The sequence below is a fragment of the Rhipicephalus microplus genome, chromosome 3, assembly GCF_043290135.1.
Source record: "Rhipicephalus microplus isolate Deutch F79 chromosome 3, USDA_Rmic, whole genome shotgun sequence".
Lineage (NCBI taxonomy): Eukaryota > Metazoa > Arthropoda > Arachnida > Ixodida > Ixodidae > Rhipicephalus > Rhipicephalus microplus.
Window position 1 is genome coordinate 87,615,335 of NC_134702.1, and position 18,763 is coordinate 87,634,097.

Sequence of the window (18,763 nt, forward strand, 5' to 3'; positions counted from 1 at the left end):
CCATTCCCCTTCCCCAAAGCAGGGTTTCAAACCGCATACTTGCTTTCCGGTTCACCTCCCTGCCTTTATTTATGACATATCTCCCTCACTTAGGTATTCCATGCGGGTTAGCGGCTTAGTTTATAAAAAAATGAAATTCAGTAAACGTACACCTTATATACCTTTGTAACGAATTCAAGATTGTATTACCGTACTGAATTATTGCAGTGCCGTAAGCAGCAGCTTTTGTTCCTAAACATTGACATGAGATACCTCACGTCTCGTGAAAAACTAGCAAGATTCATTTCGAGGCGAGACGACTTCTTTACCTATAGCATGCAACATATACAATACCTCAAAAAAGACCAGGAAGGTATTAAAAAGATAGTTGATGAAAGTCGTTACACTTGTCATCAGTCTAAAATAGTGCTACTGTGAGCTACTGTATATTTTAGCCTAGGCTGGGGATGCAGTCGCAATAAAATATTCTGCTTGAGGAGACTGGAAACACCTGCAAGGTGACATTTGCATCGCGCATGTCTTATACTCCTACTTGAACTAGTTTTCTTTCAGGTTTTATGTATTCTAAATTATGCATCAAAAGTAATTGTAATTCGGTCCTTGGAACTTGAACTTGAACCATCTTTCTTCCACTCCGCTACCAACGCCCTCAGAAATGTGTAGAAAATACAAACTAGAAAATATTTCGAGATAACCGATTGCCGCGTCGAACCTCATTCTTCTTCGGCACGCGTTCATCTGTTCTTATGCCAAATGTGTGACCACATGGCAGTAAACTGATAATACCGGCTTCGCAGGACTGTCTTTTTTTTTTTTACTCAAGGGTGTAAGGAGCACGAAAAAAGTTGGGGTGCAGAGGTATAAAAGCGACCACTAAAAGGGCCAAAATCAGCACTTGACACAACAGTGGCTGTAAGATCAAGATGGTAAGATACGAGCATATTCTCTCGTTTTTTTTTTGTGAAGGTTATGCCACCATTTCACCACCTCGTCAAATTTTTAACCTGAATTAAAGTGTGCTGGTGTTGCTGGTCTCGCACGACCCCGGCAATCTAGGATCGTTTCAAAACGGCATCATTACAGTAAGACGACGAGAAAATGGGCTCTCTGGCAATGTTCTGCTTAGTAAAACACGACGATATTACAATAAATGGACGGTGCGAAAGATGATTGCAAATATTGTGATGAATATTTGGCGGAAGTAGTTATGCGCGAAGTTATATAACGTGGAGTAAAGTTGTGCTGAATCATGTATAACTTTGAAACATTTGCTGTGTGAAATATTGGTCAGCTAGATGGATTTGCAGTTAAGACAATCTTAGAGTCGCATACACCCCTAAAACAACTCTATCGTATGCGCATTGTTTTATATTTCACCTACAATTGCAGATCCGTGCTTGCATTGTTCTGGCTCTGGCCACCAGCACTTTTGCTGGTTTCGTCGGCACCACTGGCTACGGTGTCGGCCTGGCTGCTGCTCCAGCTGTGGCTACTGTTGCCCACGCTGCCCCAGTGGCCTCCTACGCCACGGTTGCCGCCCCAGTCGCCACCGCTGTTGCTGCCCCAGTCGCTTCTTACGCTGTAGCCCACGCTACTCCCGTTGCCACAGTGGCTGCTGCCCCAGTTGCCTCTTACGCTGTTGCTCCAGCTGTGACCCGTGTCGCCACTCTTGCCCACGCCACACCAGTCGCCACTGTTGCAGCTGCTCCAGTTGCCACCGTGGCTGCTGCTCCAGTTGCCTCATATGCCGTTGCTCCCGCTGTGACCCGAGTTGCCACAGTCGCCCATGCCACTCCAGTCGCCACCGTCGCTGCTGCTCCAGTTGCCACCTACGCTGCTGCCCCAGCTGTCGCCACCATTGCCCACGCTACCCCAGCTGTCGCTGCCTACCACGCCACTCCAGTGTATGGCTATGGCGTTGGCAGCCTCGGCTACGGCACTGGCCAATACGGATTCGGCCAAGGTCTTCTCAGCTACGGCCTGAACTACGCCTATGGTCTTGGCACTCCTTTGCAATATGGTGCTCTGCTCCGCAAGAAGTGTAAGTATAAACTAGTTAAAAAGTCTTCAGTTCAGCGGGCGATTCTATATACGCAAGAAGAGGAAACTCTCTGTATATGACGGCAAGCTCAGGATTATTTAGGACTCATGTAAGGGAAAAAAGTTCATTTTGTGCTGAAGCAATGTTTTTACAACATTCGTATTACCACTTACTGCCTAAGACTGTTTATTGCTTAAAGCTTCCGCAGAAATGTAGTCAGGAAAATGTTACGCACTTATGAAAATTGGTATAAAATTATTTTTCGCTTGTTTATCACGTGCAAAACTTCATAAAGCATACGAAAAAGACCTACTTCTCATATTTATATTGCTTATTTCAATTGTCGCAAGCGAAGTGTTTTCAAAAATATCCTGTTGCATTAGAAACGCTTTGAAAAGGTACCTGAAGTGTTCTAATTGAATAGTTTGCATTTGAATGTCTGCACTGCACAATGAATCCACATGACTTCTTTTAATTATGCATTCTCTTTTTTCCAGAATCTATTTTTCTAATTGCAAGGCGAAGATATACGAACAAGGATGCAGATATTACTGTCATGTTTCATTAATGCTCCGACGACCACCGATGGAGAGTTTATTTGAAATAAACACGTATTCTGCAATATTGTCGTTTTAGTTGCTTTTGCATACACTTCTTCGTATTGCAAAAAATTTTATAACTCTGAAGCCGAGAATTTATTTTAAAACCGAGGAGATGCTTTACTTTGACATGTTTTAGCGCAGCAAGAATTCCGCTTTGTAAACTTCCTTCTCTAAACTGTGAAAGCTTTTACAAAAAAGACAGACACAACAGGCGCTGACTTGAGAGAATATGCGCCTTTACAACTGGTTAGTTGACATGAGCTGCAGTTAGAACAACTCGTGAAGTCACAAACATCTAGGCAACCACCAACCAGCACAACCACGCTTCAATCTACAACCGCATTCATTGAAACAGATACTCAGGCTCCCTCGCTTGACGCAGGCGAAAAATCCCACCAAGACCAGATCGAACAAATCATAAATACTGTTGTCAAAGTGCTCACACCACCCCTAGAACTACAGATCAGCGAGGAGCTACAACAAAAACGGGACCAACATTCAGCCTGATCACAAAAGATCAAGGAACAAAGCTTGGCCTCAATCAAGGGAGCCGTGCAGCCTAAGCTACTTGAACTAAATGCCCTCACCTGCAAATACAAGCGCAGCGTCTCACAGCCGGAACAGGAGCACAGAAGAACACCTGTTAAGTTACTCACGGGGTGCCACGATATCTCCGCGACAGTGCATAAAACCAGTGATTCGGGGGAGACATTTTCGAACCCTTAATGGCATAGCTTCCTCGAAGCCTAAACACAATACAGTGGAACTGCAGAAGCTTTCGCCGTAAGGTGGCATCACTGCAACAATACATAGGTACGCTCGATCACAAACCCGGCATCATAGCGCTACAGGCTACTGTAGTCCCCGTTATCAGATTTTCGTCGTACACAACACATGCCAACAAACACAACACATCAGTCTGCACTTCCGTTCACAACACCTGCACTGCGGTCATGGTAGATCTTGACCCACGTGATACGCAGTTTGAGCACGTCTTCATACGCCTTTTGCCTATCAAGCGCTCTCAGCAGCCTGTGTAGGTGCTTGAGATGTACAGTCGACCCAAATCTGATAACCACACCTTCTTAAAGGTCTTCCGCAAAGCCAGGAAAGAAGTTCTAAATGCTCCGCTGCTTATAGTAGGCGGCTTTCTCGCCCGACACGCCTCCTGGAGTTATACGCAAGAGGACACCAAAGGACGAAAATTGTACGACCTCATGGCTCTCGAGGGTAGCACTCTCTTCACCGAACCAGCCTATCCGACTCGCACGTATAACAATGTTTCGAAGGATACAAGCCCCGATCTGACGATGGATATCAACCTTCCTCAGCCACGCTGGTGGAACTCACAAGATAACTTCGGGAGCGATTATTTCTTCTCTCACACGTCCTTATCGTATAGCACACACAAGAAACATCAATAGACAGTCAAGCTAATAGATTGGCCAGCTTTCTGCAAAACAGAAAACTTTCCCTTTCATCAAACTCCCACATCTTACTCGGAATGGGCCGGCACCTTACTGGAACTTAAGGACGAGGCTAACAAAACTGTTACACCTACATTTGAAGCTCCAGCGGTCGATAGCCATCTCTTGCATTTATGGGACGCCAGGAGACAACTCACAAGACGCTGGAAACAACAAAGGCTTAATCGCCGACTCAAGACACGTATTGCTACCCTCACTGCTAAGGCAGAGAAATACTCAATAGCACTCGCTAAATAAACTTGGTTTTCGAAATTTGACTCCCTTACAGAGTCTCTCCATACGAAGTCTGCCTGGCACCTTTTGCGTCACCTCATTGACCCAAACTTTACCAGAGGCGCGAACAGAAGAAGCCTTCAGAGGGTTATACATGGCTTCTCTGGCAACAATGCGAACTTACTCGGTGCCCTACAGTCGAAGCATGCCAAAACTGCGCGGGACCATGCATCCATACCCCTTTATGACGGCCCCGATAATCCAGAACTTTCAAAAGCATTTGCGGTCGTCGAAATTAAAGTGGCAATACAAAGCACGAGGAAAGGTTCCGCCCTAGGACACTATTCATGTATCGATAGGGCTGCTCTCTAAGCTATGCGATAACATAACTCAGTTGCTAGTGAATAAAATGAACCAGTACTGGGACCCTAGAACGCTACCCCTAGAGTGGAAATTGGTCGAGCTCACTTTCATCCCGAATCCGGCAGAGCGCTCAATATTGACAACATCCGTCCCACATCCCTCACATCATGCGCTGGTAAGGTGATAGAGAAGGCCATACAAATAAAGCTAAACGAATATCTAGAACAGAACCCCTTGCCTGACACTATGTACGGCTTTCGTCCCCATTTTTCAACGCAGGACATCCTCCTCCGACTAAAACACGAGATTGTCAACCTACCTAGCGGTACCACTCAAACAGAAAGGGCCATTCTCGCAATTGATTTCAAGTGTGCCTTTGACAATGTTCAGCACTTCACTATCTTGGCTAGCTTACGGGAACTTAGGTGCGGTCCAAAATTATATGCATACGTGGGGGACTTCCTTACAGACCGGCAAGTTACAGTCCCCCATCACCCTGGGTGATTTCGGTACTCTCCAAGGGGCTGTCCTTTCTCCGCTCTCCTTCAATATCGCCCTCATGCACCTCCTGGAGGCCTTAAATGAAATTTTGCAAGTACGCCACGCCACATATGCGGATAACGTCGCAATCTGGAGCCGGTCTGGTAACCTAGGTCATATGTCAAGAAGCCTTCCAACAGGCTTCCTCCATCGCCGAAAAGATAGGACGCAAAGGTAGTCTGGAGTGCTCCCCCACCAAATCAGAAATACTAGTATATCCAAATAACGCATCTGACAATACATCCCTCAGCGTACAACTCAATGGAACGAAAATTAAAGAGGTTGGAATCATCCGAATTGTGGGGGCCCACCTCAATAATCGGGGCAACAACTCATTTGCTTTACGTAAAGTAAAAACGTCTTGCCTACAAATATCTCGCATGATTAGTCGGGTAGGTAACCTACGACGAGGGATGAAAGAACACGACATAATGCGACTCATTCAGGCATTTCTTATCAGCCGCATAGTCTATAGCTTTCCTTACCTGAGGGTCTTAAAAGCAGACGAGCACAAAATAGACAGATTCATACGTGTGACTCTCAAAAAGGCTCTGAACATTCCCCAGTGCACCCTCATGGAAGGTCTGCTTCAAATGGGGCTCCACAATACTGTATCAGAACTATTCCATGCACACCACATGAATCAAGTCTTGCGCCTCGCCGTCACCAACACGGGACGGAAAACACTATCAGAACTTGGCATCGAAGCCACCTTTGAGAGAAGAGGAAAACAACGTATCGCACATGAATGAAGGCAGGACTTCATCATCAAACCACTTCCAGGCAACATGCATCCTCAGTTCCACGAACATCGACGTCGGGCACGGGCAAAAGTTCAAGACAACTACACAGATACTGAGGGCGCCTTCTTTGTCAATACAGCTGGACCAGTGAACGGCAAATATAAAGCAAGCGTCATTCATTGTGGAAAACAGGTTGATTGTATATCAGCCCAGGACCCAGACACAACTAGTATGGAAGAAGCAAGGATCTAACAGCTGATATGGATACCCGACCACTGCGGAGTTAGAGGCAATGAGCTCGCCCATGCCTCAGTCCGAGAGTTACCCTTCCGGGCCTCCGACTCCGGCATATCACACCCACCCTCGTGTATGCGCATGGACCCGTTCCTAACATACACCGATGTTCCATAACATCAAAGATTCGAAAGACGGAAACTTCCGCCCCCGGCGCCAAAGCTCAGTAAAGAATCTCAGGTAGCGTGGCGTTGCCTGCAGACCTTGTCTCACCCCAATCCATACATACTGTCCAAGATAGATCCTGCGACATACGCACCACAGTGCAGGTTCTGTTTCACTAAAACAGCCACCCTGTTCCACATGCTATGGGAATGCCCACACAATCCACCTCTACAAGCAAGAGCACAGCCCAACACTGTAGGGTGGGAGGCAGCTCTGTCCAGCTTGTATCCAAAGACGCAAGAGGCCCTCGTGAGACGAGTGACAGCGGCCCGTGCCAATGCGATCCTGCACTAAGGAGCCCACTCACTGACACTCCTTCCTCGGTCGCAAATAGATGTTTTATTCTCTATCTTTTTGCCGGGTATCGGAGCGAAACGATCTCCACAACCCGAGGTAAGCGTGGTGAGTGACGCCGTGTTGTTGTTGTGCAATGACGCGTTGTTGGTGCTATCGTAGTCGCTCGGCGGAGAAAATTCCTCGGATTACTTTCATCAGTGATGTTCAAAGAAACCATCGTGACGTCGAGGATTTTTCACTGGACGTAGATGGTTGTCAACGCGCTGAGAGTCACAGCGACGATGAACGATCAGCTGCTAGCTAACGAGCCGAGAGTTGCATTACACGTTCCGTCATGTGTAAATGTTTTTTTTTTTCACGCTCGTAAGTCACTTTGATTGGAATTATTGCATAATATTCCTCAGCGAGCTCAAAATAAAAACATACTTTTTTGTGCCTTGAATGTGTCTAAATACAGTGAATATTACACAACGCCGCATGCCGCCAACGCGGCTCGAGCTCGACGAGCGAAGCGAATTGGTTACAGCATTGAAATATGCAGTCACGACTGCAGTCTACGCTAACTTCTCCTACACTTACTGGTGGCGTCTGAACGACAATGTTGTGCGACAAATTTTCGCAATTTTGACCTTTCGAAAAGCGTACGCGTGTATTCGATTCGCTATTCTTTGTTTTCGATCGCACTGATGAAACCTGCAACATCGAAGTGCATGAAATTGCACGTTGTTAGAGTCTAATCATGGCTGCGACACAAGTGCTACCTAATGGGAAGTTAGATGCTTGTGTTGCGTTGAAGAAGCAGCTGCATGATGCTTACAGTGCAAGTAACGACGGCGTAGTATGTTTGCAAACCGTCGCTCCGCAGGAACATCCGTTCCTGCGCAGCCGCGACGCCACGCTATTCGCTAGTGGCCTACTACTGCGGCAAGCCCAGCCGTAGTGGTCTAGTGGCTAAGGTACTCGGCTGCTGACCCGCAGGTCGCGCGATCGAATCCCGGCTGCGGCGGCTGCATTTCTGATGGAGGCGGAAATGTTGTAGGCCCGTGTGCTCAGATTTGGGTGCACGTTAAAGAACCCCAGGCGATCGAAATTTCCGGAGCCCTCCACTACGGCGTCTCTCATATTCATATGGTGGTTTTGGACGTTAAACCCCACAAATCATCATTACTACTGCGGCAAATCCGCCAGAAAGGCTCAGCGTAAACGATCTCGGAGTGTCGTTCAGTTCATACGTGAATTCTGGCTCACGCAATTTTCTGTAGCACACGCAGGATTACGCAAAGGGTAGTGGATACACGGTCAATCAGCTCACACTACCACCATTGGCACTTCGGCGAGAAATGAGGTAGCGAACACTCAGCAGTTCCTCTTGGTTGGGAAAGTATTTTGGTCTGATATACATTCATTTGACGATCAAGAGTTCGTCCGGTGAAAGCGGTACGGGGATTACGCTCCGCGTCCTATCTTTCCCTATGCGAGTTCACCGGTTGATCATCCTTCCGCAGTCATCATGGAGTGCATGGTGCGCCATAGGCCGTGGACATTGCGAATACTCGCAGGGGCATGCCGCACTGCGTTGCTTTGACGCATGCGCGTTTGAGCACGCCCAGCATTCCTCCGTCACAAAGAGAGCCAGACGCAGTGCCGTCTAGGTAACGTCATTGGCACGAAATGCAGCATGTCGCATTTCGCGCCGGTTACCATCGGGTGGCGCCGACCGACGCCAGTCGCACCTGGCATCCGACTATAGAGTGCTCACGTTCTGATAGCGTAGCGTCGTTGCTCTCAGCGTGCGGGCGTGTCAACGTTACGTCGGAGTGATTGGGCCTTTCATGATGCGCTAACACCTGTTTCGCTATCAACACATATACAAAATTTGGTGTTACATGACATTAATGGATGGCGAAGGTATATGACTGGTACAAGCATGATAATCATCACATGCGTGTTATGTAAGAACATGACAACATACCACGCTCATTACGCGCTTGCGACCATTTAGATAGCTCCACATATACCAAATTTGACATCACAGGACGTTATTAGACGACGAAGGTAAATGACACGTCCAAGCATGATAATAATGACATGGAAGTCATGTACGGCATAATTTATCTCCACCTCGTAACGTTGTGCCAATTTTAAAGTAACATATCAACCTTCCTCGTTGTGTAACTTTTGTGCCAAGGAAGGGGTTATTTTCAAACAAAATCACATTAGTGGTCCTTATCAAATTAGCACACTTCAAGTTACCCGCCGAAAGAAGTGGACCATCCACGTCACTGTTGCTGTGCACAACGTTCTCCGGCTTCCCTACGTGGTCACCGACACTATTAGCAGAAGAACAAAAGCAGCGGGAGCCACAGCAGCAACAACGGCCATTGATAAATTTCCTACCAATGGCTGCGAGATGACAGACGTGTTTTGGTTTAACTGCGCCGCACTAGATGTCATGGCATGTGCAGTTTAACCAAGCAAAAATTGAATTTTTGAACCAGTTGCTCCATTTCCCATAGAAACAACCACCGGTTCTTTTTTCCATGAATCAGACAGAAACGAACAAGGAACTTTTTCTTGCGTCTCTTGATGCAAGGAAGGTTCCTTGGTTAGCGCAGCTAAATCGATTACTTGTGATTAATTGTAGGCATTTCGTCATACACCATCGGGATAATTTTGAAAATTACCAACAACGGCGCATGCGGTCTTCTGCATTTAACTTGATTTCTTGGCAAGTATTACACTGCTGATGATATTATTGTCGTTTTTGATGTTGTACATTGCTATTTAACTCTGACGTGGATTGTTATTTGACGATACTGCCCCTTTAACAACGCCCCATCGAGGTGGTCTAGTGACTAAGGTACTCGGCTACTGACCCGCAAGGTCGGGGGATAGAATCAAGGCTATGGTGGCTGCATTTTCGATGGAGGCGAAAATGCTGTATGCTGGTGTGCTCAGATTTGGGTGCACGTTAAGGAACTCCAAGTGGTCTAAATTTCCGGAGCCCTCCACTATGGCGTCAGTCATAATAATATGCGGGTTTTGTTACGTTAAACCTCACATATCAGTCAATCTTCAGAAACAACTATTTTTTTAATTAGATTAACATGCACGGGTTTCCTCCTCAATTCTTAAGACTGCACGCGTGCCACTCCTCTAGCCCGGCCGTAGAGATGGCGACCTGCTACTACTACTACGACTAGGAGTATTGCTACTACGACATACATTGCGGACGTACGACCAACAGCTCAAGGAGCTTCGCCCCTGAAACTTTTTATAGTATTAGAATGAACATTGGGAGGTAGTTGGTTACCGGTGAATGCAACCTAGCGATATTCGGCCCCAATTTCCACACCATATATATGCATCTTTTAATGTATTGAGCCAATTCTTGAACGGAGTTGTACTTTCAGCTAGAAGCGAGTCTGCGAGATAACTGTACCAAAGAATTAATACGGAAGCGGAGGAAATAAATTGCCTGTGATGATACGGCTTCACAGTTTCTGAAGGACGTTGCTGAATATTTTAGAGCGCAGCTATCATGTGCCCGTCCAGTCCTGCGTTGAATGGTGTCGGCATCGTCGTAACAGATAAAGCGAACGAGGACAAAACAGATTCAATGCGGAGTCAGTCAATATTATGAGCCTCTCAGCTCTCAGCTCCCATTTTTTCTCCGTCACGAGACCTGGCCCCTCGGTCGGAGCTCGTGTGCATCGAGGGCTAACTACTGGCATGCGTACACACGCGCCTACACGTCAAAAGCTTCTAGTGGTGCCGGTGGAGGGAAAGGGCGCGTGACTATAGTGCCTATCTGTGCAGGCGCAGTAGATTCCGCGGAACTTCAGTAAAACCCATAACCGGGTCAGTAGATTCATGCTACATAGGTACACAAGTATATTCTAGGCACTATAGCAGAACCACTGTTTGGCCTCGAAGCTCACGCTTCCAAGGCTCGTGCACGGTGTTGCTTGATATTTTCATTTAAAACTATACCAGTTCCGCACAAGACAGCGTGTTTTCAACTGGAGCTAGTTGATACGTTTTTGAAGAAGTTAGAGTTGAGCAGAATAAACTTTATTGGCCCAAAATTTGTATCCGGGGCTAGGCTGCCAGAGATCCACTGTTCAAAAAACATTTTTCAATAGCACGGTAAAATAATAATTATGCTTCACCAGGCACAGTTTTGACTATTTAGAAGTAATTGACACTGCATTGACTTACCGCGGTATGCAGCAGAGTTCAACACGTGTGTGGGCTGCTCCCACGAACGCAAGTTCACCTCTAAGACACTGTACATCTATGCATCATGGCACACACCCAACGATGTTCGCGGGATTACCAGTGCTGGTGCGATCATCTTGTTTACACCTGTTGACTGCCTTGCTATTAGCGCCAAACAGGAACATAACAGTCCTGCTCATGAAAACGATTTATTTCTGTTGTTGTTGCTAGAGAAACGTTAAGGGGAGTAGCAAGCTCTGTTGATGGGCTTGACATTGTCTTTTAGTACCTACTTTAGTTAGGAAGAAAAAGATGAAGACAGAAAAGGAGATATAACTTTCTGCGTAGTCCGAGGGAGGTGGCCAAAAATATCTTCGCAGATCAACAATTTTTTTTGCATTAACAAAAAGACAGCTAGCTCTATGTAATATGCATTGCAGTGTATTACATGGGTCAACATTGAGAGGTTTGACTCCCAGAAAAAGTATACATATTATCTGTTTTTTTTTCATAGCATCGAAACAAGCAACAAGCATTACTGGAAACTCTAACTTATGGCCACTCTACCACAAAACGCCGGTAAATATAGCACTGAAATAGTGCTAGACTTTCTTTTTTATAGGTGAACATGCCCTGTTCAGCACAATAAAGGCACATATCAATTAAACATTCTTTTCTCACGCTTTATTGATTTTCAGGCTGCCCATCAGATATATATGCTTATTGTTTTTTGCTGAGTGTTTAGGGGAAGCAAATCAGGTCTATAAAGAAAATGATGATTGTATTACAACCAATTATAAAGCATTCATATAGAGTGAGTTCGAAAGTAATTTCTTCCGATGAAATAAAATGAATGATACAATGGTGTCTACAGAGCACGTATTTATTGCTAAGAATGGCTCAGAAAGTGAATCTTGATGGAGTATTCTTGTCATTTTCTGTTGCAAAAGTTTTCAACTGCCAGAAGAGTGTTCTCAAACATATATTGAGCGAAAATCGAAGTAACATCAAGGTTACGAAATCAGCAGATTCCTATACATACACTTCCCAATTCATTCGTATTGTCGTGAATATGCTGGTACATGTTCAGATTTTATATTTTGTAGCACTTAATAAATACATAAATCATTCCTGAAACTTCATGACATCACAGACATTCGTCAAAGGAGTGTAACTGAATCATGTAAGGAATACTTTTTTATATTGTCTGTCAAAGTATTCTGTATAGCGACAAACCGCACATAACAGTTGATGAAGTCAACGATTCCGGTCATAATATTGCAACTAAACCCTGCATGGAAGACTTTGAGATGACTGTAGTCGAATCTTTTTCTGGGGCAACAAACCGCATGAGACACTTCATAACTGCAAAGCCCTCGGTTATAAGATTGCAATAAAGCTCTGTATGGAAGACTTTTCAACGTCATGTGTAGTCGAAGTACAATATAACTCAACTAACCATGCCTGACGCATCATGATGTGACAAACATTCGTCATAAGACGGTAACTGAGTCCTGTATGGAATACGTTTGTGCGTTCTATGTAGTCTAAATATTCTCAAAAAAGACAAACCGCACCCAGCACCTAAGGTAGCCCCAGATATAAGACACAGGATTGGAACCTAGCCTTACATATGGAAGGCTTGTCTAACGTTGTCTGTATTGAGGGTATCCTTAAAGGTGCCCTGAAACACTTTTTCAGGTAACCACGGAATGAATTCATTGGAAGAGCATATTGCCTCACGAATTCAACACCGCAAAAATTTGAGAATCCATCCACTACGAGTGGAGTTATAAATGTTTGTCGCATGCTGCGATAGCATTCTCTCTTCTCTCGCCCCAACGAAAGCGCTGGAAGCTAAGCAGGTAGGGTTGGCAGGGCCACAAAAAAAGGTCACCCGCACTTCGTGACCTTGAGGATTTCTTTCTTTTTTTTTTCTTCCAATGCGCGGCTTTTTCAGCGTGATCGCGCGTGCATGTGGAGAAGTAATAGCCTTTTGCGGCGATCTCTGTAATGAGCGAGCACGGCATGTTCAAATCAGCTAATAGCTGATAGATGGGTTTTCTACGTGTTATTATTGGGTATATTTTGTGATTTGTCGAGAGAAGAGAAAGCATTTTTAAGCTGACTTTGGTAATTTATTGCGAAGTCCACGCCTGTCTGGTGTACTATAATATTTGGCTCGCGTGTTGTCTGGAGCTTCTACTACCAATCGGCAGCGTTTTCTAACCATGTTGAAAAAGTGTTGCAGGGCCCAATTTTGTCATAAAAGTGGAACCGATAACTGCATGAAAAATTTTTTGATGTTATCTTCATTGATTTCCGAATAATGCAGCCTGATGCAATGGTACTGAAAGAGTGCTGTATATAGGTACAAAATGAAAGAATTCAAACAGTGTTAGCACAATAACTGCACCAATAGGAACAAATATCGCTACCTCCTGAGCACCGAAATAGATAGGTCATTTCAGTGTTCGATTACTTTAGCAAAAAAAATGCCCCAAATCTGCATAATACACTGCAAATGTCATCAAAAGACGATAATCTCGTGTCAGGAGAGACTGAACAAAACGTTTATTTCTTGTTCTGCGCAAGAAAATTGGTGAATGGTATTCTGGAGGCCCTGCGTTAGAGTGCCTCGAGCGTGTAGCGGAGGAGAACGAGCGCATCGAGGCACGTTAGACACGAGCGCCATCTGGCAGTTATCTTCGAAGACGAAGGCTTGCGCGCCCTCGGAGAAAGATGTGCGCCTGTCTCGGAGGTGACAAGGTATAGAACGAAAAGTGGCGCACGTGCCACTACCGTGTCGTCTTAGCAAAGCGTTGGAAACACTTACTTTTTTGAGCATCGCATTGCACTCACTGTCAGCACAGCGCAATAAACGCTACAGTCCTTAGAGATACTTGTGTGTGCCTCTTCTAGTATAAAGGCACACATACAAAACATCGACTTGTTGTTATGGCGCATCAGACATGCGCAATAATTGTTTTTATATGACAATCGCACAGCTATGAATGCTGATTTTTGTGCAATATTGGTGGGCGCTGCGGATGGGATCGGCCGTTTGGTGCCATTTGAGGTATCGTTAAGAGCGGACAAACAGATATATGTACAGACAGAAAGACAGACAGACAGACAGACAGACAGACAGACAGACAGACAGACAGACAGACAGACAGACAGACAGACAGACAGACAGACAGAGACAGACCAAATTTTCTTCCGTCAAAGGCACCCAGGAAAGGCTATCGTCTTTAAAAACTGTATTAGAACAAGTTTTTTGGGTACCAAAAAAAAACTTTAGGTTCAATTGCGATTGAAGATGAGTGCTGTGTTTAAGGCCTTTGCACTTTGTTGGCCGCCTAAATATCCTTTAACATTTACAAAGTACATCTTGAACTTATTGATTCGACAGATATGTTTTAAAATTGCAGTCAAGCGCTGGGTAGAAGGTTTCGCCACGCTGTCCGTAGTCGAAATACCCTCCAACGTAATAAAGGCTACCAAAAACTTTATGATGTCACAGATATCTTTTATTCGTCTACGCCTGAGCACTCCATAGAGGTCTTTGGTAAGATGTATAACATAGTTAAACTGATTATCTTCGTTTTTCAAACACGTATAAGTACATGCATCGTCCAAGTTAAGGCACATACACAAAATGAGCATAAATGAAAAAGTCCTTGGAAATACATACAAGAATTTGATGTTTGAAACTATCTAATAACTACTTCCGCTCAAATCAGTCTGGAGGAATAGGTAAATGTGCGCACAGTTTTGAATGGTGTCATAGGTGTCTGTGGCTGCCAATGAGGCACTGTTGGCGTTTCGTCTAAACAAAGTGCAGTACAGTATTAGTGCCCTTTCAATAATTCTGCATGTGTATATGGTCACAAGGTCTTCTTCACATCAATTGCCATGCCAGCCATGGTACTCCTCACAGAATGGTATGAAACTGTACATACAGAGGCTCCTCTGTCAAATTGTTTCCCTCGACCTATCCCAAAAACCTTAACACGTAAACAGTTGTGCTCTGAATTTTTATTTAACAGTGTGTAATCATTGGTGATGTTTTATATTACAACCTACATACTCTGACGTGTTTTAGATTAATGTAGCTTCAGTCCGCGTAAACGTCACGCTGCCTTACTGAATAAATTGTTGAAGGGAATAATTTTTATGCACGAAGCAAGCGTGTGAAGGCAGTATATTACTGCCAAGCTCGAGAATACGCCAAACTTCTTTGCAACTGCTATCTATTCACGTCCGCTATTAGACATCCTTTAAATTTTACAACGCTAGCCTGAGTAGGTTTTTTAATGTGACATTTACGCCAAGTCAGCCTCCCTAATATATACCGCTAGAATAATTACGTATTCCGTCGACCTAGTTACGCTAGCTGACTAATCCTATTTTATCGCCTTGTCTTTCCCGGCACACTCGCAGTACACTAGAGCGCCCATTGCTGTGCAGATGGAACCATACATGGGGCCATTACTTTTTTGCAATGATGAGTGGAAATTCTCGGCATACACACACTGTTCCAGGACTTGAGTTTCTAGTAGTCTCAGTTCATTTTATACTAGTGAGCGCCGCCCAGGAACCTCAATTCGCCTTAACGTTTTCTCTTTCTTTAGATTAAAAATTCGTAATAGTTAGCCTTCGCAAGAATCATCTGTTAGGGCACGGTTTCACCACCTCGTGCACAGTACGCAACCCTGAAGATAAGAGCATGCTGCGTCCGATCTCTCTAATGCTTCATGCATTTTGAGGTGTGGTGGAAATTAGTGTTCTGTCGGAAGCCCCAGTTTGGTCAGCATTATCGATAAATTGTGTTGCTAAATCAACTTGACTCAGTAGACGAAGAACGACTTCAGTGAACGAAGGATATCTACAACAAACTGCAGATCACATGCTTTCCCCTCTGGCATTATGTCGAATTGCGTGTTCAGCTCCACAGTACCACTTAGGGGCTATAAACCAAAGTGAAAACTGACAAATACAGTTCCAGTACATGTCGTCAGTTCTCACAGATTACTGAAGTGTATCAGCTGTGGTATTTAGGTTGCCAATATATTTTACAGCTGAACATGTTTGACTGTTAAGCCTTGGTTACATTATGTGTTGTTTGTCACTAAATAACTTCGTAGCTGCTAAGCTAAAGCGATAATATGTATGGCCTATCAGAAAATGAATATGCGCTAGTACGGCCTACCGAAAGAAGATCAGTATCTTAACAAAAAAGTGCTATGCAGCCAATAAAAAAATCATAGTTTATATCTCTGCCATAGAAATCACAATAACATGAAATTTAAACTTGCCCCCATAGAAGTTGTTGAAAATGTATTGTACATTGGTGTGAGAGAGCTTGCACATTGTCTCTTTACACCTATCGCACCATTTCACGTGAACACGCCCGTCATGACACTTTGCAATACGTCTCCATTCCAGTGACTAACGTCCATGATGATTGGTTGGCAGCGCCTAGGTGCAAAGTTTTACGAAATGTGGCACTGTCCGGCTGCAATTTTCAGTGAGTCAGGAGGGCAGATTACCATCAATTTTTAATGATGGAGTTCTTTAAATTTTCATGACGTGGCCTAGCAAGCCGGTTGCCCCTGAGTAGGTAGGTTGTGTGGTTGTTCGCCTGGTTTTTTCATGCACTACGTTGATCTTGTCGCCTTGTCGGGCTTTACCCGCTAAGCCCGTGTTGGCCCCGTCTCCGTGCTTGCCGTCTCTACCCGTCGAGGCGGAGGGTGTCTCCCTTATTTGTGAAAGGCGAAGCAGGCATTTAGCTGTGCTGGTTTACCAGGGTACGTTGGGTTTGCGTGCAGCGGCATTCACTTCTACACCAAACAGTAGTCTCGTAGTCCCGAAGGGACGGAGTGTCTCGCTGGGGCCTAGCGGTCAGGAGACGGGCCATGACCACAGCATGTCCCACGCACTGCGGTAGCCTACCTGGTCAGGGTAGGTCCACTTTGCTTGTTGTGACCGAAATTACCGCGCCGAAGTTGGGTCTCCCTCGCTTGTATTCCGCGAGGGAGGCCGCGTCTGTTTGGCACCTGGTGCTGAGCGGTGGCCCCCTTGCCAAGTGTTATGCCTGCGAGTCCACAGCGAACGTCCATGCCTCTGAAAAAGGCAATCTGTGTAAAGGCCAGCACGCGAGCCCGCCTGACGCGATGAACAGTTCAACGGCGTCATCACGCGACGGCGCCTTTCTGCCGCGCACGTGCAGTGAGTCACCTCAGCCAGCGAGCCGACGCCTTTCTATCTGGCGAGTCTCACGCAATGCGCGGCGACGTCACTCGTCCTTGGGTGCAGCCACGTGCAACGCAGCAGCTTCAGATTTGATGACGTGGCCCAGCGGCGACCCCATTGGAGGATTCTGACCTCACGACCAGCGGCGCTTCTGGTTGGACATTTGGTTACTCAAAGAATCCACCCGGTGCGTATAAAAGAAGCCCTTCGGCGCGTCGCGAGCAGTTGAGCTATCTGTCAGCAGCAGACCTATGTGTTAGAAAGGAGAGCTCGGCTCTCCGAGTCTCTGAGCTGTCGGTCCCAGTGCCGAATTTGTAACGACTTTGTATATATGCTGTACATAAACCTTGTTCAACTCACCGTCGTCTCGTCCGCTCGTCTATCAGCTCTGCGCAGAAGCAGTCGCGAGCTGAGAAACCTACGCTACCAAACGGCTGGTGACCGTGTCGGCGGAGATCGGAGCAGTAGCGCCTTCGGGACCGCGTTGGCGTCGCCGTCTTTCGTATCAGTGGTGGCAGCGGTGGGATTTGAACCCACGCCTCCGCGGGCAAATATAGTATCTTCACCAGCTGCCTTACCTCTACCTTCATGGATAAATGCGGAATAAAAGTAGTGCACAGCTCGATGCATCACCCGCAACCTAATCCGGTAGAGGGTATGCATTCCGTTCTGAAACGGATACTGAGAGCTCTTTGCTACGAGCACAAATGCGACTGGGAAGCGTGTATTCCTCCCGCTATGTTCGCTTTGAGATCAGCTCCTCATGAGAGCACTGGTTTTAGCCCTGCAGAGCTTGTCTATGGCAGGAGTTTGAGAACACCATTGCGGATGCTGCGCGAGTCCTGGGAGGGTTTTGATGAGGACCCTGATGTAGTTGCGTATGTTCTAGACCTCCTTCAGAGGCTTGGAAAAACGAAAGATCTAGTGGAAAGCCACATGAAGGCGGCACAAGTGTTGTCGAAAGAGTACTACGACAAATCGGCGAAGAAGCGTGCTTTTGACGTTGGTAGTCAGGTAATGTGCGGCGGCCGTCCAAAAAGAACAAGCTTGAGGTTCATTGGGAAGGGCCCGCCAAAGTAATATTGAAGCTTTCTGATACCAATTATGAAGTGAAATTAAGAAGGCGGCCGAATAAAATTTACCACAGTAACTTGATGAAACCATACGTTCAACGTCAAGTGGTCGTAAATCTGCTGTTGAATGCTTCAGAGGAAGAGGGAGCAGAAATTTTGAGTTCTAATGATGTAATCGAGAGGGGATTGGAGGTAATCTTGGAGCAGTTGAACCTAGAGCCTAGGTTAAGTGAAGTCCAAAAGGAGGACCTGAGAAGGATTGTTTCCGAGTTTGAAGACGTGTTTTCAGACCGTCGCGGAAACATGACGGTGATCGAACACGATATCGAGTTAACTTGTGAGGAGACAATCCGTAGCAAGCCGTATCGTTGTTCTCCTGTGCAAAAGCAGATAATGAAGGAGGAGATCGATAAAATGCTGGAGTTGGGAGTCATAGTACCGGGCGAGAGTGACTATACATTCCCTC

General features: G+C 45.7%; 1 protein-coding gene across 1 annotated transcript in view; it reads left to right on the forward strand.

Moving 5' to 3' along the window:
- Positions 1–882: 882 nt before the first annotated feature.
- The window catches only part of LOC119172681 (uncharacterized), a 29,343-nt gene continuing 11,462 nt past the window's right edge, over positions 883–18,763 (forward strand). The window contains exons 1-2 of the mRNA XM_037423834.2: positions 883–926; positions 1,390–2,041. Of these exons, the coding sequence (XP_037279731.2) occupies positions 924–926; positions 1,390–2,041 (655 nt within the window). The 5' untranslated portion in view covers positions 883–923. The remainder of the gene's footprint in view (positions 927–1,389; positions 2,042–18,763) is intronic.